Genomic DNA, 25,297 nt, shown 5'->3' on the forward strand with positions numbered 1-25,297 from the left:
AATATCCTGTAAATTATATCCTTATATACGGTGAGTTCTGATGTCATTTCTGTCACGACTCACTGAAACGTATGTATTATAATAAATAAAGTACCCCCAGTTGCAAAATATGAGGATATTAGAAGTTACCTCGGAGTTCAAATGACCTGTATAAAAATACGAGGCCGAATTTATGTGGTCAAGAAACTCCACAGTAACTTATATTATCCTTATATTTTAGAAGAGGGGGTACTTTATTCACTATATAATACACAAGTTTCAGTGAGTCATGTGACAGAAATAACATCAGAACTCACTGTTGATAACTGATGACATCAGAACTCACCATGAATAAGGATATAATTTACAAGATATTCATGACTTTTGTGTATTATTTAATATAAAATGTTTATTAGGCTCAACTGGGACCTCTGCCACCCCACCCAACTAGATTTCATCAACATGGGCCTCCCGTGCTTTGCTTTCCTTTCCTGACAGCAGACCTATTACACTTACAAAATACACTAGTGATTTATTCCATATACCAGACAGTTGCCACAAGACAGACATGAAACACGCCAAACACTTTCTACACCCCACAGCAGTTCACATCACTTTAGAAGGCGTCTTTTGGCTGAACGCACATGCTCACAACCCAATGCCCTTACATCGCTATAAGCATGCGTAACAGGGTGCGTCATTACTGACGCGCATGCCCAAGGCGCTGTAGCATTCTAGTGTGAGAAAATGGCGGCTGCTGTGGAAAAGATGTGAGTAATTGAAGGGTTATGTAGAGTTATGGAGGGCTGGTTTTAACGCGGGATATAAGAGATTTCACAGGGGTTTAGAATCAAGGAGTACGTCCTCCGGGGGTAAGGTAATTCGAGTGGGGGTTTTTAGTTAGATGAAATGGTAATATTATCGTGGTGGGCCGTATAGAGACACGGAAGCTTTATATAGGAGCGCTCGGTCCATTCTTACTACAGCCGCCTTTTTGCTTGTATCAAAAGTGCCGCCTATATCACGTGCAGTGGGTTAGTTATTGGCGCCTGCTCATGAACTACGTTTCCCGGCATGCTTTGCGTGAGTTTTCCTACAAAAATCTCAGACCCTTTGTTGCCTATCATTTGGTCCCGTTGTTAACTCACAGCAAGAGCTCTTTCCCTATAAACTGTTCTGTAATACAAAGCAGCTTTCCATTGTACCTTTTATACAAATTGCCAGTATCTAATACACTTATTTGTAAGTGCACTTTCTATTAAAAAACATGAATTCATTCTTTACATTTCTGCTGTCTCACAGACTTGAGGGGAGAACTGACATTGTCTCAAGGGTCAGAGAACCAGTTAGAATTACTCTTGCAACTAAAATTTAGGGGCAGATTTATCAATGGTCGAAGTGAATTTGAGGGAATTTTTGAAGTAAAAAAATTTGAAGTCATTTTTTGGATACTTCGACCATCGAATAGGATACTTCGCATTCGAGTCGAAGTAAAATAGTTTGAATATTCGACCATTTCATAATCTCTTTAAAAAAAACTTTGACTTCAATACTTCGCCAAATTAAACCTGCCGAAGTGCGATGTTAGCCTATGGGGAACTTCTAGAGCAGTTTTTTGAAGTCAAAGAAAAATCGTTCGATCGATCTCTGAAATCCTTCGATTTGAAGGATTTAATCGTTCGACCAGACGATTTTACTTCAACCGCAAATGGGCAAATTCGATATTCGAAAGTCGAAGTATTCCAATTCGATTGTCGAATTTCGAAGTATTTTCCACTTCGAAATTCGACCCTTGATAAATCTGCCCCTTAAACCACTCAAAATGTTACAAGGGTTTGTTCACCTTTGAGAGAACTTTTAGTATGATGTAGAGCAGGGGTCCCTAATCTTTTTCACCCGTGAGCAACATTCAGATGTAAAAAGAGTTTGGGAGCAACACAAGCATGAAAAATGTTCCTGGATGGAGCCAATAAGGACTGTGATTGGCAATTGGTAGCCCCTATGTGGACTGGCAGCCTACAGGAGGCTCTGTTTAGTAGTACATCTGTTTTTATGCAATCAAAACTTGCCTCCAAGCCAGGAATTAAAAGATAAGCACCTGCTTTGAGGCCACTGAGAGCAACATCCAAGGGTTTGGGGAGCAACATGTTGCTTACGAGCTACTGGTTGGGGATCACTGATGTAGAGAGTGATAGTCTGAGACAATTTGTAATTGTTTTTCATTTTTTGTTATTTGTGGTTTTTGACTTATTTAGCTTTTTGTTCAGCAGCTCTTCAATTTGCATCTTAACCAATCTGGTAGCTAGGGTCCAAATTACCCTAGCAACCATGCATGATTTGAATAAGAGACTGGAATATGAATAGGAGAGGCCTGAATAGAAGGATCAGTAATAAAAAGTAACAATACATTGGTAGCCTTACAGAGCATTTGTTTTTTAGAAGGGATCAGCCCCTTGAAAGTTGCAAAGAGTCAGAAGAAAAAGGCAAATAACTATAAAACTATAAAAAATAAATAATGAAAACCAATTGAAAAGTTGCTTAGAATTGGCCGTTCTATAACATAATAAAAGTTACCTATAAAGGGGTTGTTCACTTATAAATTAACTTTTAGTATCACGGATAGAGTAACATTCTGAGCCGATTTGCAGTTGGTTTTCGTTTTTTATTATTTGTGGTTTTTGAGTTATTTTTCGCTTTTCATTCAGCAGCCCTCCAGTTTGCAATTTCAGCCATCTGGTTGCTAGGGTCCTAATTAATCTAGCAACCATGCACCGATTTATATAAGATTGGAATATGAATAGGAGAGGTCTGAATAGACAGATGAGTAATAACTAGTAACAATAACAATCCATTTGTAGCCTTACAGTGAAAGTCGGAAGAAAAAGGTAAATAATTAACAAAATATAAAAAATGAATAATGAAAACCAATAGAAAATGTGCGTACAGATGGCCCTAAAAGCTATCTTATAGGTGAACCTCCCCTTTAAGATTATATTCTAAATTTATGGGGGGGAAAAGTCAAGTCAAACCAATTAACTTGTTTTTTAATGTTGTAAATAAGAAGCTGGACAGTAGGGTTGCCAACATATTTTGAAACCGCATCGCAAATGTTGGCTTTCTAAACTGTGTTTTGGTTTTGGCAATGCTGTTTCTGAATGGATAGAGAAATTCTAAGAAACATTTCAATTGGTTTTCATTATTCTTTTTTATTTTTCTGAAATTTATTTGCTTTTTTTTTCTTCTGACTATTTCCAGTTTTCATTTGGGGTCACTGACTCCATCTCAGAAAAAAAATGTTCTGTAAGGCTACAAATGAATTCTTATTGCTACTTTTTCTACTTTGATGCATGGTTGCTAGGGTAATTTGTACCAAAGATTGCTGAAATTGCAAACTGCAGAGCTGCGAAATAACTTAACAACCCAAATAATAGACTGAAATTCAATTGAAAATGGTCTCAGAATATCACAAATGGTCTCAGAATATCACTTACATGATACTAAAAGTTAATTTTAAGGTGAACAACCCCTTTAATAAAACTTCAAAATAATGTGTCTGCTGTAAATGTCAAATTTGCATGCTGATAATTGTCAGACTGAGATTCTGTAAAAATGAGAAAATGGCCCAGCTCTAACTGAACTAAGCTTTCTGAGTAATTGAGGGTGTATTCCATTCTTTGATCTTGTTCATATTAATGCTGCAAGCAGCTCTCTTTGATTCAGTAACTCTACAAATGAATACTTTTTTGTCTATTGCTATTCATTTCCTTTCCTTTAAACAGAAAATCTTTATCTGTCTCTCATGTGTTATCATTTGTTACATTAGTTTCTTTAAAAAAAAAAAAAAATAAGAAAAATCAAAGCAGTGCTTTTGACTCCAAACAAGAAACCTTACTTTTCAGACAGTGATACTAATGTATCCAATTATATCATTAACTGGATAGGAAACCTTTTTCTTTGGGGAGGCTTTTTACTGGGGCTGAAGCTACTCCTATGAAAATGCCTACACCAATTGTATCAAACTGTAAAGTTAGTAAGTCAGACACCCATGCTTGCATGAATAGAGGTGTAACTACAAAGAAAGGATGGCGCACGAGTATAGAGGCCACAGTAAGGCCCAAAATAATTAGGGATGCTCCAAATCCAGGATTTGGTTCGTGATTTGGCCAAATCCTTCTGCCTGGCCGAACCGAGTATTGAGACCCCAGTAAGGCCCAAAATAATTATGGATGCTCTGAATCCAGGATTCGGTTTGGAATTTGGCCAGGATTCGGGCGAATCCTTCTGCCTGTCCGAACCGAATCCGCATATGCAAATTAGGGACGAGGAGGGAAAGACCGTGACTTTTTGTCACAAAACAAGGAAGTAAAAATGTTTTCCCTTCCCACCCCTTATTTGCATATACAAATTAGGATTTGGTTCGGTATTCGGCCGAATCTTTGGCGAAGGATTCGGGGGTTGGGCCAAATCCAAAATAGTGAATTCGGTGCATCCCTAATAATAAGTGATTTCAGTGTATCTTGTTAGAATGGGTCAACTTAACCAATGTTTTGGGGACCCTGAATTGAATTTGCAGTGTGGCCCAGTAACAAGTTGCATGAATATGGAGTCCCTTAATGAAAATAACATTAAAATATCATCAGGCCCACAGGCCTCCAGATGGTCTGCCCTGATCTAAATAAACCATTTTCATTAAAATGTTATTTTCTAGTAGCATTTGCCATTGGATAACCCTAAATAAAAAAATACTATTTGAAGTGCTAAGTGATTCTTCCTGGCTCATATATGTGAGTTTATATCAGCCAGTGAGTTGACAGAACTTTGCCTTTTACTCCCACACTCTTCCTGTTGCAGTAAAAGACTATATTATCTCCTGCCAACTAATCTCTGAGGGTGCACAACAAATATCAGCAAATTGTGGCTCAAAGGAAAAGACATATAAGAGCAATATTTACCAATTCTCTTTAAATATACTAATATAATTTTTTTTCTTCTAGCCTTGGAGAACAGTATTACAAGGATGCCATGGAGCAGTGCCACAACTATAATGCTCGCCTATGTGCTGAGCGGAGTGTCCGACTGCCTTTCTTAGATTCTCAGACTAGGGTGGCTCAAAGCAATTGCTACATTTGGATGGAGAAAAGACATCGTGGGCCAGGTAAAAATATTATTTCCTGTAAATTATATCTCCTTCTTACCTTCCTTTTGCTTGCTGACAGTCCACTACTGTGCCTATGTAGTCATAGAATAGTGATGCAGGGTCCTTGTTGCACATACCCATGTGCTTCATCGGCATTTACAACAGAAGACTTTTTTTTTTTTTTTTTTAGAAATTAGAGAAGAAACGAGACCCTGTTACTTTGCCTGCAGAAAAGTAAACAATGTGATGTGGATGGCCGTCATTTAAAATAATCATCTGTTTTGGCATAGGTGCTTTAAAGGGGTTGTTAACCTTCTGAACACTTTTTTTTCAGATTGTTCCCCAGAAATAAAGACTTTTTTCTATCCCCTTCCATCTTTTATTTTTTACTGTTTTTCCAAGTTTGATGTCCCTGCCTCTGGTGTTTTGAGTCTGGTAGCTCAGTAATTCAGGCGCAGACTCTGAGCTGTTACAGATTTGCAACATTTAGTTGATACATTTTTCAGCAGCATTTCTAAAGTAATAGCAACTATTGTATCAATTCTAACAGCTGTCTTTAATGAAACTAAGAGATTCTGCTCAGCATGGATATATAAGAAATGTGTCAAGTAAATGTATCAATTTAGAACAGTTCAGAGGGTCGGCAACCCCCCCCATATCTGCGTTAGAAGGTGGAAAATTACACTTTAAACTTCAATATTAGAAAAACAGTTACACATAGAAAATAGAAGGTAATTGAAAAAAGTCTTTATTTCTGGTGAACTAACTGAAACCAACTGAAATGAAAAGTGTGTTGGAAGGTGAACAACCCCTTTAAAGGAGAAGGAAAGCCTTTTTAACTTAGGAGTACCAAGAGTTTTGCACTTCAAAGTAATTTTATTTACTTACCTGATACCCCAGGCAGTTTACTGTTGATAGGAGCACCTGCCCGGGGTATCAGGTTAGTAAATACAATTACTTGGTGGTGTTTCTTTTCCAGGGGCAGATGCATGTGCAGTAAAGTTAAATAGTATTTTTTTTTTTGGTTCAAGTTCGGCTTTTCACCTTATTGCGCATGCACAGCCATATGAAAAAAGCAAGCAAGCTGACAGCTGCTTTCTTTTAGACTCAAATCTGCACAAGGGTGGTTTATCCCATACGTAGATACAAATCTTGTACCTTTCAGATGTCTTTACAGGAAATTGTTATGGTGATGTGGAAGTAATAAATTCTTGTCCAAAATTCTTAGATTTTTTTTACCCCTCTCAAAAAATACCCCTCCAAATATATTTTGTCATTTTTTTTTCTTATTAAGGTTCTGCACCAGGGCAGCTTTATACATATCCATCCCGACGCTGGCGCAAAAAGAGGAGGGCACATCCACCTGAAGATCCCAGGCTCTCTTTCCCATCCCTCAAACCAGGTAAAAGACGCAAGGGGGGAGGCTTCTCTGTGCCCAGATTCACTGGAATTAAAGCACTTCCCATAAAGGGATAGTGACACTAAAACGTTACTCTTCAAAATATAAATGTACATTAAAAGTTGCCTATAGTTCTTGTTGAGCATTTTTCGCCGCTAGGTTTGCTTTTGTGTGTAACAAAAGTTCCTAACTTTTTTGCTTTTTCAACTTGTCAGTCGTCCATGGCCTGACCAGTCCTACACTCTGCCCAGACCAGGGATGACTTACGGTATTAAGAATTCTACTATTTACATTTTTCTCAGGGACTATATTTTACTTGCAACTTGATTTCCAAGGTTAAAACTCCAAAATGGTTGCCAATCTTATTGGCCACCACTGGGATCATTTGACTATAGCTGGGAATGATGGGAGCTACAACATGGAGCTGGCCATTGCTCTTGTATAAACTATAGCAAAAAAAAAGGAATGTTGTGCTCACCACTACATTTTAAACCATTGGGGCCTTCCCATGTGTAAGATACATTTACTACTGCAGAGGATATTCTTTGATAAAGGAAAGCATATATCGTTTCTTTCAGAATACCAGCATTTTTATTGGACTGTTTGATAATGGACGCAACATTCTGTAAAATGCAGGCATTCTAATAATGCCTGCAAATATGTTTTCACTGTTCACATGATAAATATGTCCATTGATTTGTGGTGATTGTGAGGAATACAAAGGATAAATATATTTTTTTATAATTTATGAAGTTTATTGTGTGTTTCAGACCCCGAGCAGATGTTAAAGAAAGAGGGCGTAATACCACCAGACGGCAGTAGCCTTGAAGCTCTTCTGCGTTCAGACCCCATTGAGAAGAGAATTATGCCAGATTCCCGGGATGATGACAGCCTTACTGAATTCCCCCCTCTTTCCAGAAGCGCACGGAAGGTACAGGCCTACGGCGAGCATCAGCGTTACGTAGCGAAGGGGATTATCACGGTAAAGACAGCAAGGCAGCATGAAGCCTTGGGGGAGAGACAGCAACATTACTCTAATGTTGGCTATATCAGTTTGCGTGTATGCGTGCTTGTGTGGGAGGAAAACCACATATAAAGTTACACCCTGCTTGCATATTCTCTGCTTTCTTGCTTGCATTTGTTGATTTTTGCTGATTAAATAGTTTACTTACAGCAGTGCAATAATTAGTGTTACCAGACTGTAGGTAGTAGAGCAGGAAGGAATATACATTTCATCATCTCCTGAAGTTTTAGGCATACAGAGACTTTAAAGGGATACTGTTGTGGGAAAAATGTTTTTTTTCCAAAACACATCCGTTAATAATGCTGATCCAGCAGAATTCTGTACTGAAATCCGTTTCCTCAAAAGAACAAACATTTTTTTTTTATATTTAGTTTTGAAATGGGGCTAGACATATTGTCAGTTTCCCAGCTGCCCCCAGTTATGTGACTTGTGCTCTGATAAACTTTAGTCACTCTTTACTGATGTACTGCAAGTTGGAGTGATATCACCCCCCCAGCAGCCTAACAACTGAACAATGGGAAGGTAACCAGATAGCAGGTCCCTAACACAAGATAACAGCTGCCTGGTAGATCTCAGAACAGCACTCAATAGTAAAATCCAGGCCCCACTGCGACACATTCAGTTACATTGAGTAGGAGAAACCACAGCCTGCCAGAAAGCAGTTCCGTCCTAAAGTGCAGGCTTTTTCTGAAAGCACATGACCAGGCAAAATGACCATGGCTTCTTACACACCAATATTACAACAAAAAAATACACTTGCTGGTTCAGTAATGAAATGTTATATTATTTGCAGTGTAGACAGTGTAATCTAGAAATAAAAACTACATCATAAAAATCATGACCGAATCCCTTTTATTACATCTATTTTAAACCTTCACTAAGTAAGGCTTTTCTGTGATATATTACTGGTTATACATTTGAATTGCTTGCTTGTGACATAATTTGGGCAGGCACAGTGATGGCGCAAAGCATACTACTGCACTGAATGAACAGGATTTGTTTTATAGAACTGTACTGTATCACTGCAAATGATTACAGTTCCTTATATGACAAGCTTTTATATTTTTAGCCACTGGGGCCCTTTAGTCACTGTTGCATGCTGGGTAACAAGCGATCATTATCTCGGCCGTTAATCTTCCAAGGTATTCTTATTAATGAGGAAACCCAGTTTAGGAATGTAGCACTGAGGGTGTAATTCTTTATCATATTATCCTTGTAAGTCCGTTATACATGAGGCATTTTGACTGCCACATCTGGTGGTCACAACACTTGAAATTCTTCAAATGCTCTCTTCAGCATTTCTAAAAAGGGTCCTCCTGTCGCCGTCTGTGTAAGCCATAGGTGTTTACTGTGATTTCTGGATATTGACCAGTGCATTTCTCCAGTAGGTGTTAAAGCACTGCAAGGGTTAAAACTCTTGTGACATAGGCTGAAATGTTTAGACATAGCTTCCATTTTATATAGACAGGATTTGGTAGCATCAGAACATTTTTTGGTAAGAATTTTTACAGTTCAGAACAAGCAGAATAAATGAGAATTGCATTAACCGCAATCTGTGATTTCCCTTTCTCTCAATCCTTGTCTTTTTTTCTCCCTAGCGTATCTTGGAGCCTGATGATTTCTTAGATGACCTGGATGATGAAGATTATGAAGAGGACACACCAAAAAAACGTGGGAAAGGCAAAGCCAAGGTGAAAAAGAAAGTTGATTAATGTGTTTTTGGCATCATACATTTATTCAAACAATTTTGCCAAGATTGGTCAACTTAACAGACTGTAATGGAAAATTCAGTTTCTTGATTTAGTGGGATTAATTGGATCTTGACAAAACTGACCTCTGTGTGTGTCTACATATGATAAGTTACCTTAAATTGTAAGCATTTTTTTAAACAGCTGCAGAACATTTTGGTGATATATAGATCTAGGCTGTAATATATTTAACCTGTGTATGATTAACTTAATGATAATATATTGCTGCTTCAAAAGCTCAGACTGTATTGAGAGCTATTTTAATATGCTTTTTTTCCTAAGCACCTCTTGCCCCTACCAAAGTGAGCCTGTCACAGGCAAAGCCAGAAATGACATTGCAGGAGGTGGCAGTCGAATAATGGTGGGAAAGAACTATGGCAGAACTTAGGGGGAGACTGGGAAGTCACATTACAACTCTGACATGTGCTACTTACATTTATGCAAGCCAGAATAGAATACAGGACTAATGAACATAAACATTTATAATTGTTTTTTTTTTTTTTAACAGGGTAAAGGTATTGGTAGTGCAAGAAAAAAGTTGGATGCAGCTGCCCTAGATGATAGAGATAAACCATACGCTTGTGACAGTGAGTAGACTCTCTCTGGGTCATTACTTTGCCTTTATAACCAAATCCCGTAACCCTCGTTCTAATGAAAATCTTAACTCGTTTAAATGCAGCCATCGTATATTGTGCTTCACAAATCCCAGAGAAAGTATTTTTATCATTCAAATCATTTGCTGTAGCTATAACTGAAAATAGCTGTTCTCAACAAATCTTTAGCGTCATACCATATAATGTGTCTTCAATCTCCCTCCATACATGACTTGGCCTAGTATATATGTTTGTGTGTTCATGATTGTGTGTATGCTGTGAAAGAAAAGTAGACTATAAACGCCATAAAGTATCTTTGGCAGTAGTTGCAGAGGTAAAGAATAAAGAGAGCATAAAACTGATTGTACACCTATAGGGTAAACAGACAAGGCATTTTATCAACCTTGCAAAATCACCTCCTTTGTGTGAGACATAACACCTTAAAAATATCTTTAAAGGGATTCTGTCATGATTTTTATGGTGTAGTATTTATTTCTAAATTACGCTATTTACACTGCAAATAATTTATTTACTCTACCATGTAAAATGTAATTCCTGAACCAAGTGTATTTTTTTTGATGTAATACTGGTTTGTAGGCAGCCATCTCAGGTGATTTTGCCTGGTCATGTGCTTTCAGAAAGAGCCAGCATTTTCGGATGGAACTGCTTTCAGACATATTATATCTACCAGCTGTTCTCTGGTTACATTCCCATTGGGCTGCTGGGGGGTGGGTGGGAAAGGAGGGAGTGATATTGCTCCAACTTGCAGTACAGCAGTAAAGACTGAAGTTTAGCAGAGCACAAGTCGCATGACTGGGGGCACCTGGGAAACTGACAATATGTCTAGTCCAATGTCAGGTTTCAAAATTAAATATAAAAAATCAGTTTGCTCTTTTGAAAAATGAATTTCAGTGCAGAAGTCTGCTGGAGCAGCACTATTAACTGAGGCGTTTTTAAAGAAACATGTTTTCCCATGACAGTATCCCTTCTATGAACTAGCTTACGCGACTCACCATCTACTTGTCGGTCCACTTACATAGCTGTACAAAAATGGAAGCATGTTCACAGAATGACGTGTTTGGCCGGTCAAGCAGATGGTGATTCACACTGGGAGGCAATTTTGTAAGGGTTTCCGAATGTGTTGCAGGCCTAGACTGGCAATCTGTGGGTTCTGGCAAATGCCAGAGGGGCTGCTATAAGGTCCCATTGAAAGTCAGTATTTGGTGGGCTGGTGGGGCTGTTTGGGCCTCTGTGGGCTTATTGGGCCTATTGGGCCTCTGTGTACCTGAAATGCCAGAGCCTATTTTAATTCTCAGTCCCGACCTGATGCGTTGTCTGCTATTTCCCTAAATGGGCAGTGTACCCCCTTTTTATCATTAGTTTAATGAACAGGTCTTGTGCTGAACATACTTTTTGCCTGTTTTAATTTGTAAATATCTATTGTCCACGGAGAATCCCTCTGTACAAACGAACCCCTCCCTTCCCCGGGCTGTAGCCTTTTTGATAAGCAGCAGCTCTCTGATTTCTTAGTGGACTGATTTGTTTTGATCATGCTCTTGTCATCCAGGAAGTAGAATGTTACTTTGCTTCAAATTGGACCCTCTTTATTGCAAAAAATAACCAATACCATTCTTATAATAATGTAATAAAACTATACGTATGTTAAGCATAAACTATTCGTTGTATCCATTGTTGGAAAGTCGGCTTTACAGTCGTGTTTGACTAGGTCAAGAACTTGATGTGCCATATAAATCCAGTGATTGGGAATATATTGTGTTCTATGGACACCTGTCAGAGAAGGGCCATAGAGGTTTGTTGAGGCAGCCCTCTTGTGACATGTCTCCATAGGCACACAGTTGGTATTTTCAAACCATCCCAATTAGATCTGGCCCCCATTAAAGGACAAGGAAAGTTAAACTAAAAAAGTAGCTAAAAATGTTGTAGCTTATATTTTGTGCTTATGTACCAGCTGAAGGCAATCACAGCCCTTTAGCTGTAAAGATCTGTGTCTCCAAAGATGCCCCAGTAGCTCACCATCTTCCCTTTTTGCAGATTCACTGCACATGCTCTGTGCTGCTGTGAGTTTCTAAGCTTGGGGATCGACTCAAAATATACAGTACACATAGAAAAGTCATAGTATAAGGCGGATTAGTAATTAATATGGATAATTGCTACATGGCAGCACAGAAACCATTGCAATTAGCATCATAATTTAATAATCAGCCCTGTAGCATCAGCTTCTATGACAGGCCAACCTCGTTTTCTGCTGGATAATTAGTGATGACCCCTAAGCTTAGCTTCTCAACAGCTGCTCAGAGCCCACTGAGCATGTGAGTGTCACAGACACTTTCCAAGATGGTGACCCCCTGTGACAAGTTTAAAGTCCCGGATCATTGTTGCTATTGACAAGCGGAAACTTTAGGCTGGTGCAATAAGTTCAGTATAAAAAATATCGCATTTTTAGCCCTATTCATGTTTAGGGGTTAGTTTAGGTTAACCTGCTGACTTACTGTGTAGGGGTCTGCCATTTTACAGGTTGTCATCCTCGAACTGTATCCATTTGTGTGATGTCTCTGAAGGTGGATAAATGTTTTTGGTCATCCCACTATAGCCACACACCTTTTGCTTTACTTGCTCTCTCTCTCTACTTACCCTTCTCTCTCTCTTTCTCTGTGTGTCTTTCCTTATTTCAGACAGTTACAAACTAAAGCAAACTTCGAAATTCTCCGAAAGAGGTAGTTCTACGTGCCCGCTTGTGCTGCTAAATTAGCATCTTGCTCATTGCCTGACCCCACTTGCACTGCAGCTAAGCATGTTTCCTTTTACCCATGCCATTTCCCCACAATGGATCCTGTAAGCCTGTGCTCATTTGCCATCACACAGCTGCTTTGTTTTTCTCCTTCTTGGCACATTGGCTTTTCATCATGCAGATAAATTGGCTCTTGTAAATTTTTGTAAGGAGAGGGTATATAGCAAAAAAGGGACTTCCTACTGAGATCTTTATGACAGTGATATGAGTATGTTATGATAGTAAACAGCCAGTAGTGTAACTACAGATACATGGGTGCAGGATTTGCACCCAAGGCAACAACCCACCCTCCAGACACACCTTTGTGCATATTTTCTATTTCCGTCTTTAAGGGATTTTTAAGTAAAAAATTAAAACTGGGTAAATAGGCTGTGCAAAAATACAAAATGTTTCTAATATAATTAGTTAGCCAGAAATGTAATCTATAAAGGCTGGAATGACTTTGATGTAGGGATGCACGGAATCCACTATTTTGGATTCGTCCAAATCCTTCACAAAATGTTTACCAGGCAGTAACCAATCAGAGACTTGAGGGGAGACCACATGGGACTGTTGCTTTTGAATCTAAGCTGCATCTTCAGAATCAATTGCAAACTTACTGAACAGTTACTGTATGTCCCATGTGGCCCCCCTTCAAGTCGCTGACTAACTCAGAGTTAGAGAAAAGCGGGAAGTAGTATTCTGGCTATTATATTAGACATCCAGTCACTCCAGCCTTTTTATATTACATTTTTGACTAACTATATTAGAAACATTTTTTATTTTGCAAAGCCAATCTATGTGCCCAGTTTTTATTTTACACTGAACTGTTCCTTTAAAGGGAAACATCATAAAAATGAAAATGTAATAAAAACTTCAGCATACTGAAATAAGTTTTCTAAATATAATCAATTAAATATTCTGTAGGGTTTCTGAAATAATCACGTTTATCTTCACAATCCCTCTCTCAGCATCTGTTTCTCTTAATTCTCTTTTCATGCACGAGTTGGTTGTCAGTAGGGATGGGCGAATTTTTTGATGCCCATAGACTTAAATGGGCGTCGGCGACGTTTCGATGGCGGCAAATTTTTGGCGAAGCGAAACAGGTAAAATTCGCCCATTCCTAGTTGTCAGATATTCATTGACGGTTGGATCCAATATATCGTATAGGGGGCTTCTTTTTGCATGGAAGGTTTGTTGGAGCTCACTCAGTATTAAAAAATCCCCAGACATCATGTCTCTCTACATGCAGAATTTGTGCAAAAGGCCGTTATTTTGTTACATTTTGTTTGTACTGGAATCAGTTATTGAATGAGCTCTAATACATCTGCTAGGAAAGAAAACCCACCTATTTGATATATTGGATCTAATTGTCCATGAATAGCTGACACTCAACTGCTGCATGAAGACAGAATGAAGGGAAACAGATGCTGAGAGAGGGTTAGTGAATATAAACTTTATTATTTCTGAAATTATGCAGAATATTTAATTGATTGTATTTAGAAAGTTTATTATTTCAGTGAGGTGAAGCTTATATTAAATTTGCACAACCGTTTCCCTTTAATCTTTGTGCCCCTGCACTGGCAGTAGTTATGACACTGTCCCCAGTTTCTCCTTTACTTCTTAGCGTTCTGATTTTTCAGACTGAGGTTGCAAAAACAAAGCTAGAAATGGACCCATAGGATCACACCAACATCTATTTCAGGGTAGCATCGTTGGGTGTAAATTACATTCTTACTCTGGACCTAGGACAACCGTTTACCTTTAATTGGTAAGGTATGTGTTCAGGTCAGGATTTTGTGAAACAAGCAGGCATGAAGTACTAGGGCAATGTAACATGCCTGACTGGTCAATCTATCTGTGCGCTTTTCTTCATTCCTTGTATAACACTTGTTCCTGTTGCCAGATTAGGGTGCAGAGGTATTTATCTGCTTCTTAATTCAGTACGTTGTTTGCTGTGTCTACCCTTTCTATTTTCACTGTCTCACTTTAAAGGTCATGTAATGGCAAAAAAAATAAAATCCCTTTTTTTACTTTAATGAAAAAGAAGCCAGAATCTCCAATATACTTTGTGCCATTTTTATAAGAAACCTGACTGTATGCAGTGAAATTCTCCATTCATTTACTGCTGTGGATAGGAATTGTCAGACGGTCCCTAACTGCTCTGCGGGGAAACAATCATACTTATGAACAGCAGGGGGAGCCCCCGCCTTACTTCCCAGCCATGCAGAGTAGCTTTGTTTTGTTTCCATGTAGAGAAGTCACGACTGTGTAGAGATTTGTATTGGATTTTATTTTTGCCTTTACATCCCCTTTACTGTTTCCAACTCCAGCTGCAGGGACAAAGATCATGGAGCCAGATTTAAACAGATAAACTGGGATTCTATTTGGAGGATTATTTTGCTGCAGCCACTGGTTCTGCAGAGTTGGAGAAAGTTTGTATTAAACAATACAAAAACTATAAAATCCACATTAGATTACATGACAACACAGGACACAGCACAGTCTGCATATGCTAAATATTAATCTGTTTTGCTGTATCGGCTTCTGGCAGATGTTATTTTTCTTGTGCTGTTTTGATAATTTATGACTATCGCTAAGCAGCAGCCCAGACCACACTGAGCATGTGCATAGCCTTGGTCTTGCAAAGACGTTTAATAAAGTTATAAAATGTTGACCCCCTGTGGCCAACTTTAAAAGCATAATCATTTGTTTGATTAGGCTGGTGGAGCAGTAAGTTTACGTTTTGTATACAAAATACAGCATTTCCCCTTTAAAGGTTTTCCTAGTTATATTCCAAAACTTCTGTGGTTTGTTTCTTCTGTCCTTATGGCCTGGGGGCAAAGGGCTTCTAGAAAGTCAGCTATAGGGTGATAATGCTAAAATCTAGGGATGCACTGAATCCATTATTTGTGATTCGGCCGAATCCCTGAATCCTTTGTGAAAGATTTGTCCGAATACCGAACCAAATCCTAATTTGCATATGAAAATTAGGGGCAGGAAAAGAAAAAGTGGAAAACAATTTACTTGCTTGTTTTGTGATGAAAAGTCATGTGATTTTTCTTCTTTAAATATGCAGATTCAGTTTGACCGGGCACAATGATTCGACCGAATCCCAAACCGAATCCTGGATTTGTGCATCCCTACTAGAATCTTAAAAAGAACCCCTAAACCAAAAACTCTCATCATGGAGACCTAAGTCCAAACACAAATAGGTATTACAATGCCATCGTTGCTGCCATTTTTAAAACTGAAAATCAGAATATTGCTACCTGGTCAGTCCTAAAATAACACTGGTAGATCCTTTGGTTTAGAGCATGTGAAAAAAAGTGCAAAACTTGGCTAAATACTAAACAAGTTCTAAAGCATTATCATTTTCACCGTAACAGTAACATCTGTCCCTGAAGTTAAGCACATGCAAACTATCCTTCTTGCCATCCAATTTCCCTTGTGGCTTTGCTTTGTTTATACATCCCTCCTGTTTTCGTGGGTGTGTGATTTTCCCCTGATTTTTTTTTTTTTTTCTTTTTAAGTTTCCATCTTTAAATTTATTTTTTTACTTCATTCCACTCTTCATCCTCTTCTGTCCTGCTTTTCCCCCCCCAGTCTGTGGAAAACGCTATAAAAACAGACCTGGTTTGAGTTATCATTATGCCCACTCACACCTTGTGGATGAAGAAGGCGCTGGAGCAGAAGATAAGGAGGATTCCCAGCCTCCCACCCCTATCATGCATAGACCAGAGGAACAGAAATGTAAGTTTTGCCATCGGCACACAACAAATGATACACATCTAAGATTTGACTGTTTTAAAAACTGTTCTCACATTCAAGATTTGAAGTCTTGAATGTGAGCACAGTTTTTAAAACAGTCCTTAAATAAATGTTTTGTGTACATTATTGACAAAAATTTAGAGGGAACATTGCTTATGGAATCTACCATACTTTATTTTTTTGGGATATCTTGTCTAGCTTTACTTCATAAAGGAGAAGGAAAGCTAACAAAGCAGTTTATGGCCAATAGACTAGCCACAGCTCTAGAAGCTCTCTCTGTTGTTAAGGATAGCAGCTGCCATATTAGCTTGGTGTGGCATCACTTCCTGCCTAAGTCTCTCCCTGCTCACTCATAGCTCTGAACTCAGATTAAAGCAAGAAGGAGAGGGGGAAGGGAGACAGAGAGGAGCAAACTGAGCATGCTGAAGCCCTAGCCCTGGAGGTTTAAGCTGAAAACATTGTCTGATACAGAAGCCCATGTGTACACGATAGAAGGAAAGAAATGTGGCGTATCTTTTGACAGAGGACTCAGAGCAGCATAACTTTGAGGATTTACTCGTGTATTTATATATACCTTTCTGATCAAGCTTACTTAATTTTAGCCTTTCCTTCCCCTTAGGGTTCATACAAACATTTATTTCTGAGCAGTGTTGTATCTTTATATTTAAATCAAGGTCTAAAGTTGGCCATACATAGGTCAATAAAAGCTCACTGAACTAGTGGATCTTTTAATATATGGCCAGCCTTGCGCTTGACCTGGGACAACCTTTAAGGTCAGGACATTATGAAACAAGCAGGCATAAAGTTCTAGGGCAATGTAACATGCCTGACTGATCAACCTCTGTTTTTTGTGCAATTTGCTTGTGTAACGCAGTTTCCATTGCCAGATCTGAGTAAATTCGTTGTTTGCTACCCCCACAACAAAATATATAGAGCTTGAGGTTTATAGTTATGCTTCAAAAAGTCTGTTTTCTTTCTTCTGTTCTTATGAAAGTCTTCTCTGACTTTACTTCTTAAAGGGGTAATTGATTAAAAGCTATTTATCTGCATAATGGTCAAAAATATAACTTTCCAATATACATTAAGTAGTCTTTCCAATTTTTTTTCCTTATTTATAACTTTTGATGCTTCTGTCTGTTCTTTTTCCAGCCAAAAAGGGCCCAGATGGCATTGCGTTGCCAAACAATTATTGTGACTTTTGCCTTGGAGACTCTAAAATTAACAAGAAAACAAACCAGTCTGAGGAGCTTGTGTCCTGCTCAGACTGTGGCCGTTCTGGTATGTTAAAAGAAAACCTAGTTTTCATGTTGCATCTAATTTCACTTTTAACTGGAAACTTTTGGACTTAAAAGCAAGACAAATTTTGGTCCTCAAAATGAGCGTTGGGGGCTGAACTAGTAAGTGTCGATTGTGTTGAATCATTAGGCTATTGAGACTGGTGGAAGGGCGGGTTCCGTGTGGAGGAAGTTTGTGTGACGCTCCGATACACGGTCGCCACAGATCAGGAGCCTTCCACACTTACCATCAGATGCCGCTGACATAGCAGATGGGTCCTTCATTTCATATTTTAGACCCTGCACACCACCGCTGCTTCTCTAGATGGTTGATGCTCCCACATTTACACTTTTTCTATATAGCACCATCATTTATGTTCTACTTGTGATTTTTTTTCTAAATCCATAGTGACTTTTTGTTTATGGATCAGCACAGTCATCAGTTGCATATATATGAAAAATATTAACTTACATCCTATGTTATTGTCGTAGGGCATCCTTCCTGCTTGCAGTTCACAGCTGTGATGATGGCAGCAGTTAAGACTTATCGTTGGCAGTGCATAGAGTGCAAATGTTGTAATATCTGCGGGACCTCTGAGAATGACGTGAGTAATTGCTTGCTGCTAAGGGGCAGATTTATCAAGGGTCAAATTTTCAAATTTTTTTTATTGTCAAAATTGTCAAATTCTACTAACAAGATATTAAAATTTGATTTGAGGTTTTTTTTTATCATACCCTGGCCCTTTAAGAACTTGAATTCAACTATTCTAAACCTAAAACCTGCCGAATTGCTGTTTAAGTCAACGGGAGAGGTCCAGGAATTAATTTGGAGTTGTTTGCAGCCTTCCTGACATTCAAAAAATAGAATCTAGTTTTTAAAATTCAAATCAAATTCGATTTGAGTTTTTGGGTCGATCACATTCATCCGAGTTTACTTTTTTTTTTAAAATAATTTTTAGTTGGTCGAATTTCTAATTCATGGGAGTTTAGGGGAATTTTTAAAAACTCTCATAAATTCGATCTTTTTTTAAATGTGCCTCCAAGTGTTTATGAACCTGCCTTTATTAAGCTCCTGTTTATATCTTTAATTTTGCATACCTTGTAGTTGGGGTAACCCTATGCCCTGTTTTAAACCTTTAATCGCCAAGGGACATTTGACTTTACCTTTTTAGCATAGAGAATTGTTAATTCCATTGCATATCTGACAAAACAATAATGCCATTTTAGAAACTGCCTGTTGTAGATGTTTTTCCTTCTTCTAAAATTTGCAGTGGACCGTACTGTACTGGGACCTTTATTTAAGGTTTTTGAGAAATTCTTACTTTGCGTTGTACAAATATAATTCACTATTGCCTCTTCGTTTCCCTATCAGCACAGATTTGGGTTCTCTCATGCCACTAGTTCAGTAATGGTCAGATTAATGCTATGCCTACTTTTCGTTTGCACATTTAAAGGGATGTTATTATTCGACTTTTAGTGTATTTTTATATATATAGATATATAGATATATATATTTCTTGTCTACTCTATATATATATATATATATATATATATATATATATATATATATATATATATATCTATATATATCTATATATATCTATATATTATATATCTATATATATATCTATATATATCTATATATATATCTATATATATCTATATATATATCTATATATATCTATATATATCTATATATATCTATATATATATATATATATATATATATATCTATATATATCTATATATATCTATATATATATATATATATCTATATATATCTATATATATATATATATATATATATATACACAAAATGTAGGAGTTTGGCTCCATATAGTAAAATAGTTGTGATGGCATACCAGAATTAAACAAACAGTGCAGTGTATCATAATGTTAACTTTACACCTCTTTATTTAACTATATAGCACCAGCAATATTGCTTTACAGTAGCTTACAACAAGGTTTATAGAATATAAAATAGGATTAGAAAGCCCTGCACAAAAGTGCTTACTATTAGCAGCAAATACATTCAATATTCCTTTTGTGTCTGTGTAGAGATCTAGAGAAACGGTCAACAAAAAATCTTTGGGTTCTGTATAAGTGGTGTAATTTTTTCCAGTCTCTTACAAGATGCCTAATTCTAGACCCAGGGGTTGTACCACAGTGTTTATAAAAACAACCAGAACAGAACCATTTGCATTTTGAGGATCCTTCTCTGCAATAAAGAATAGCAAGTATGCAGTTTGACAGAATGAGGCATCTTTTTCAAAGCTAGTATAGTAAGTACATTGTTGGTTTCAGGCTAAGCCTTAGCCTTTTCAAAATGATACTGTCCCTTTAAATGTATCTGCATTATGGGCAGCTTTATCTGGACCATTGGTGCTAAGGTTAGAATGGATTTGAGAATGGGGGTTCTTAGGTACTCCAAGCCCTGTTTCTCCTCTTGTCCTAGAAGTGTTCTGAGCTCCCTGTTTCCGTAGGATCAGTTGCTGTTCTGTGACGACTGTGACCGTGGTTATCATATGTACTGCCTTGTGCCGCCTGTGGCTGAACCACCTGAAGGTAAGGAATAATATGTACCTGCTTCTTTGTGCTGTCCATCTTAAAGGGATTTATGGTGTAGTCTTTATTTCTAAATTACAGTGTTTACACTGCAAACCACTCTTCCATATAAAATAATTCCTGAACCAGAAAGTGTATTGTTTTAGTTGTAATATTGGTGTGTAGGCAGCCATCTCAGGGTATTTTGCCTGGTCATGTGCTTTCAGAAAGAGCCAGCACTTAATGATGGAACTGCTTTCTGGCAGGTGGTTGTTTCTCCTACTCAATGTAACTGAATGTGTCACAGTGGGACCTGCATTTTACTATTGAGTGCTGTTCTTAGATCTACCAGGCAGCTGTTATCTTGTGTTAGAGAGCTTGTTACCTTCCCATTGTTCTGTTGTTAGGCTGCTGGGGGGGGGTCATATCGCTCCAACTTGCATTACAGCAGTAAAGAGTAACTGAAGTTTATCAGAGCACAAGTCACATGACTGGGGGTAGCTGGGAAACTGACAATATGTCTAGCCCCATGTCAGATTTCATCTGAGAAACAAATTTCAGTGCAGAAGGCTGCTGGAGCAGCACTAATAACAGATACGCTTTGAAAAAAAAAAAAAACGTTTTCCCATGACAGTATCCCTTTATATATTCTCTGGTGTGTCTTCATTTTTGTTTGTATTCCACTGTCCTCTTCTTTTTTTTCTGCCTTTTCTCCTTTTTACACAAGCTTTCCTGCTTTTATTTTACTTTTAGGAAGTTGGAGTTGTCACCTCTGTCTGGATCTTCTAAAGGACAAAGCATCAATTTACCAGAACCAGTCCTGACAGGTGCCCTTGAAGGCAAACGGGCTGATGGAGAGAGGACGACAACTCTCGGCCCTGAAAATCCATCCTTTAAGAAATCGAATAGGAGGATTTAATGGCTCAGTCCCACGCTTACCTCTCCAGAGATGAAGTGTGTGTATAGGTTTGTATATGTTCCTGCGAGCATACACAAATTTTTATGCACACTTTAGTTCTGTTCTCCTTTTGTCTTTTAATACCTTCAGTAGCCTTGTATCATAGAGGAAGATTGTCACAAGTTAGTAATGTAGTCACCACTGTGCACTGGTAAGGTGGTCTGAACATTGTTTTGTGACTGAGTGCTGTTTGATTTCCTGTGTAGACTAGGCATGGTGCCAAACAGCTACCATTTTCTTTTCTGATTCTGGAGCCGGCAGAGACCATATTTCTCTTGCTGTTATCTGCACTAGCAATACTGATTCAGCCAGTGCTCCCTAATAATTTTGTTCCCGCACACTTCCAATGTTTTCTTCCATCATTCCCTCTGGGGCAGGGATTGGCAGCTTTGTGATGCTTGCTGGAAGTTGTAAATCTGGACTAGTTGACGTTCAGCAGGCTGTCTATCCCTGTTCTAGTTGGCCAGAATAACCAGAGATTGTTAAAGGGGTTGTTCACCTTTAAAGGATAAGTAAACCTTTAAAACAAGTGAATGTAAAATTGATGAGGGTGCTATTCTGAGCACGTTTGTAACTTACATTCATTATTTATTTTGTTTTGATTCCAAGATATTAAGGGAGACATGTACTGTTAATATGAATGATTTTTGTTACAACAGCGCCACCTGCTGGTCATTTTCCCACCAGTCTGACCACCAAGTAGTCAAGGAAGTTGCCAGGAAAGAGGATGATGTTCTGCTTAGGAGTAAAATTAGAGACCTCAGATAACTTTTCTCACATCTTTCATAAGCAGAAAAACTACAGAGCAGCCGCTTTCTCCTGACAACTTCCTTGACTACTTGGCGGGCAAATAACCAGCAGGTTATGGTGTTGTAACAAAATCCATTTATATTAACAGTACATGTATCCCTTAATATCTTGGAATCAAAACAAAATAAATAATGAATGTAAATAAAAGTGCTCAGAATAGCACCCTCATCAATTTTACATTTACTTATTTTAAAGGTTTACTTATCCTTTAAGTTAACTTTTAGCATGACGTAGAGAGGGATTTTCTCTACAATTTGCAATTGGTTTTCATTTTTTATCATTTAAGGTTTTTGAGTTATTTAGCTTTAGTCAGCAGCTCTCCAATTTGCAGTTTCAGCAGTCTGGTTGCTAGGGTCCAAATTCCCCTAGCAACCGTGCACTGATTTGAATAAGAGACCTGAATATGAATAGGAGTGGGCCTGAATAGTAAGACGAGGAATAAAAAGTAGCAATAACAATAGATTTGTAGCCTTACAGACTATTTGCTTTTTAGATGGGCTCAGCGATTTGAAAGCTGCAGAGTCAGAAGAAAAAGCCAAATGGCTATAAAACTATAAAAAATAAACAATGAAGGTCAATTGAAAAGTTGTTTAGAATTGGCCTTTCTATATCATACTAAAAGTTACCTTAAAGATGAATCATCCCTTTAACACATTAACTGTGCACTGTTGTTAATTTTCCAGTGTTTCTATATTTTTAATAACTTGCTGTAAAAGCAATGATAGACACATAACAGCATATTTTATCTTCAGTAAAACTCTCACGATCGGCAATGTAACAATATGTTGCTTTGCTACTGCAGAGTCGCTGGTAGGGCACTTCACATTTTTGCGGTTATTAGCATTATGTTTATAAGAGAACCTAAGGGTGTAGAAAAGATACTTCAGTCTCTTCACACTGCTGCTATATTATCTTGAGACTGAGGAGGCATCATGTAATAAAGACAACTGCTCTTTGAAATCAGCCTAATCCTGCTTGTCAGACACACTGCCAAACCCCTGATCAGGAGAGCATGCATAAAAAAAGGCCAGACAGTCCTACACCAGTGAACGGATACAGCAGGTTTATTTTTATTAACATACAGCCCTGTTAAACGTCTTTAAACCCCACAAAATGATTATGTTTCAGGGACAAGGTTTAGATTTTAATCAAAGTAACTTGCGTTTATTAAGAAATAACGGCGGCGGCCCATATTCCTATATTTTGTTTCCCCTCGGCCCCCAGTTATAAATCTCAAAATGAAAATTTAATCGCAGCAGATTTAACCGCCTTACTTAATATGGGAAGGAAGTGGGCCGCAGAGAATGCGTTCAAAATCTCCGGATTTAAGGCATTGCTCAGGAACTTATTTGTAGAAGTCAGGAATATGAGCAAATCTATTTTAAGTCTTTAATACTTAACAAAACATGTTATGCTTGCTTAGAACAGAGAGCACTCTGCAATTTTAAAATGTAACCGTTTCGATGCCTGTGGGGACATGGACCCCTAAGATCCCAATCTCTAAAGAACCTCTTCTGGACATTGTGGATTCATAATGGTTTAAAAAATCCATGATATAACTCCTACCTCCTGCCATCTGGAGGCCAAAAGCCTTCAGGATACAGTTTTTTTTGTGCCAAGGGGCATAAAATGGTTGAAGATGCAATTGAATGCAACCAAAAATGTAAATGTAAACAATTGCCTTAAGGTAAAAATTAACTCTTTAACCATTACTTGGACTGTTACATATCGTACCCCTACAACAGCATCTGTAAAACTGACTCAATTCCCGAGGCCTTAGGCAAACTATTCAAAACAAGAACGTTGCGCTTACCATGAAGTTTTTATTTTGGCTTGCTTCACCACAGAGAACTTTTACAGATACTATATGGGTGTGTAGGATAAATGTTTACCTCATTATTTTTTAGTTGTCCTTGGATCAGCGCATGCTTGGCACTGACTGGCTCTTGTATATAAAATGAATAGTGTATCTATGTGTCTGATAACCACAAAGTACCTTTCCTTTGCCAGAGACTATTTTATTAACATGTTCTAAAATTCACCGCTTCCCTCACTTGATTGATTTACCTCACTTTAGTGGGCTACCTGTCCACAGCTTGCAGGGCAAATGCTGGTGTTGTTATGTTAAAGGGGAACCATGGTGAAAATGAACATGTAATATAAGTTTCATCATACTGAAATAAGAAACGTTCTAAATACAATCAATTACACATTCTGTACCCTTTCTGAAATAATCAAGTCACTATCCCTCTCTCAGCATATATTAGTCCTCATTCTGTCTTCATTCAGGAGTTGGGTGTCCGATGAATGATCCAATATATCTTATAGGGGGGCTTCTCTTGCCTAGAAGATGTATAAGAGCTCACTATTAAAATCACCAAAAATCCTGTCTCTCTACATGCAGAATTTGTGCAAAAGGCAGTTATTTGTTTGTACCGGGAATCTGTTATTTGAGCTACATCTGCAGATGCTGAGTGAGGAATAGTTAAGATAAACTTGATTATTTCAGAAACAATGCAGAATATTTAATTAATTGATTGATTGTATTTATAAAGTTGCTTACTTCAGAATGAGGAAGCTTATATTCAATTTTCATAGTTCCCCTTTAAGTGCAGCCCCCTTTGGACAGTGATGAGGTGGGCAATGTCACCAGCACTCAGCAAACCTTAGGAATTAAGTAGAGTCATGCCCAGTAGGCATATTGGGCTACCAGAAAAACATGAGTCTGTCAATCTATCTCATAAAGTATAAACTGGTATTGACATCATCTAAGCCTCACTATCCCTGCAACCTCAGATGTGCCTATTTACACAGTACAGGTACAACCATTCTGTAATGGGAAATCTTACATTTTCTATGGGTAATGGTTATCAATGTTAGAAATAAAGAGGTTTACTTACAGCAGAATTTTTATCAGTCTGGTTTTGTTGGATTAAAATTTTTTGGTGCTTTCGACCCTGCACTAGGAAGTTTGTTGCACCAATCAAAGCACCGTGGGGTTCATTTATCAACACTGGGCAAATTTGCCCATGGGCTGTTACCTATAGCAACCAATCAGTGATTAGCTTTTTAAAGCCAGCTGCAAGAACAATGAATGCAGCAATCGGATTGGTTGCTATAGGTAAAGCTGGCCATAGACACACAGATCCTATCGTACGAATCGAGGATTTTCAGATCATGTAGTGTGCCAACATCTTTCGTCCAGCATAGATCGGTCTTTTGGTCGATCAGTCAGGTTTGATTTTGATCCCGCCGGAGCCCATTGCACATCG

At 38.1% G+C, this 25,297-nt stretch overlaps 1 protein-coding gene across 9 annotated transcripts; it reads left to right on the forward strand.

The window, feature by feature from the left end:
- Positions 1 to 602: 602 nt before the first annotated feature.
- Positions 603 to 21,386, forward strand: dpf2.L (double PHD fingers 2 L homeolog). 9 transcript variants are annotated; one of them, XR_001935146.2, is made up of 12 exons: positions 603 to 749; positions 4,974 to 5,134; positions 6,411 to 6,518; positions 7,286 to 7,497; positions 9,138 to 9,230; positions 9,796 to 9,874; positions 12,574 to 12,615; positions 16,275 to 16,421; positions 17,589 to 17,717; positions 18,206 to 18,318; positions 20,172 to 20,278; positions 21,011 to 21,386. XR_001935146.2 is itself a non-coding variant. In XM_018256390.2 (12 exons), the coding sequence occupies exons 1-12, from the start codon at positions 727 to 729 to the stop codon at positions 21,079 to 21,081; spliced, it is 1,260 nt and encodes a 419-aa protein (XP_018111879.1). In that variant the 5' UTR covers positions 603 to 726; the 3' UTR covers positions 21,082 to 21,386.
- The last annotated feature ends 3,911 nt before the right edge of the window (positions 21,387 to 25,297 follow it).

The sequence above is a fragment of the Xenopus laevis genome, chromosome 4L (assembly GCF_017654675.1).
Source record: "Xenopus laevis strain J_2021 chromosome 4L, Xenopus_laevis_v10.1, whole genome shotgun sequence".
Lineage (NCBI taxonomy): Eukaryota > Metazoa > Chordata > Amphibia > Anura > Pipidae > Xenopus > Xenopus laevis.

What these genes read in the sequence shown, in the direction of transcription:
- dpf2.L (XM_018256390.2), top strand. Translation starts at nt 727, where the DNA reads ATGGCGGCTGCTGTGGAAAAGAT. An exon ending in GCGGCTGCTGTGGAAAAGAT is followed by an intron (nt 750 to 4,973) that starts GTGAGTAATTGA and finishes TTTTTCTTCTAG; the next exon opens with CCTTGGAGAACAGTATTACA. An exon ending in TGTGGCTGAACCACCTGAAG is followed by an intron (nt 20,279 to 21,010) that starts GTAAGGAATAAT and finishes TTTTACTTTTAG; the next exon opens with GAAGTTGGAGTTGTCACCTC.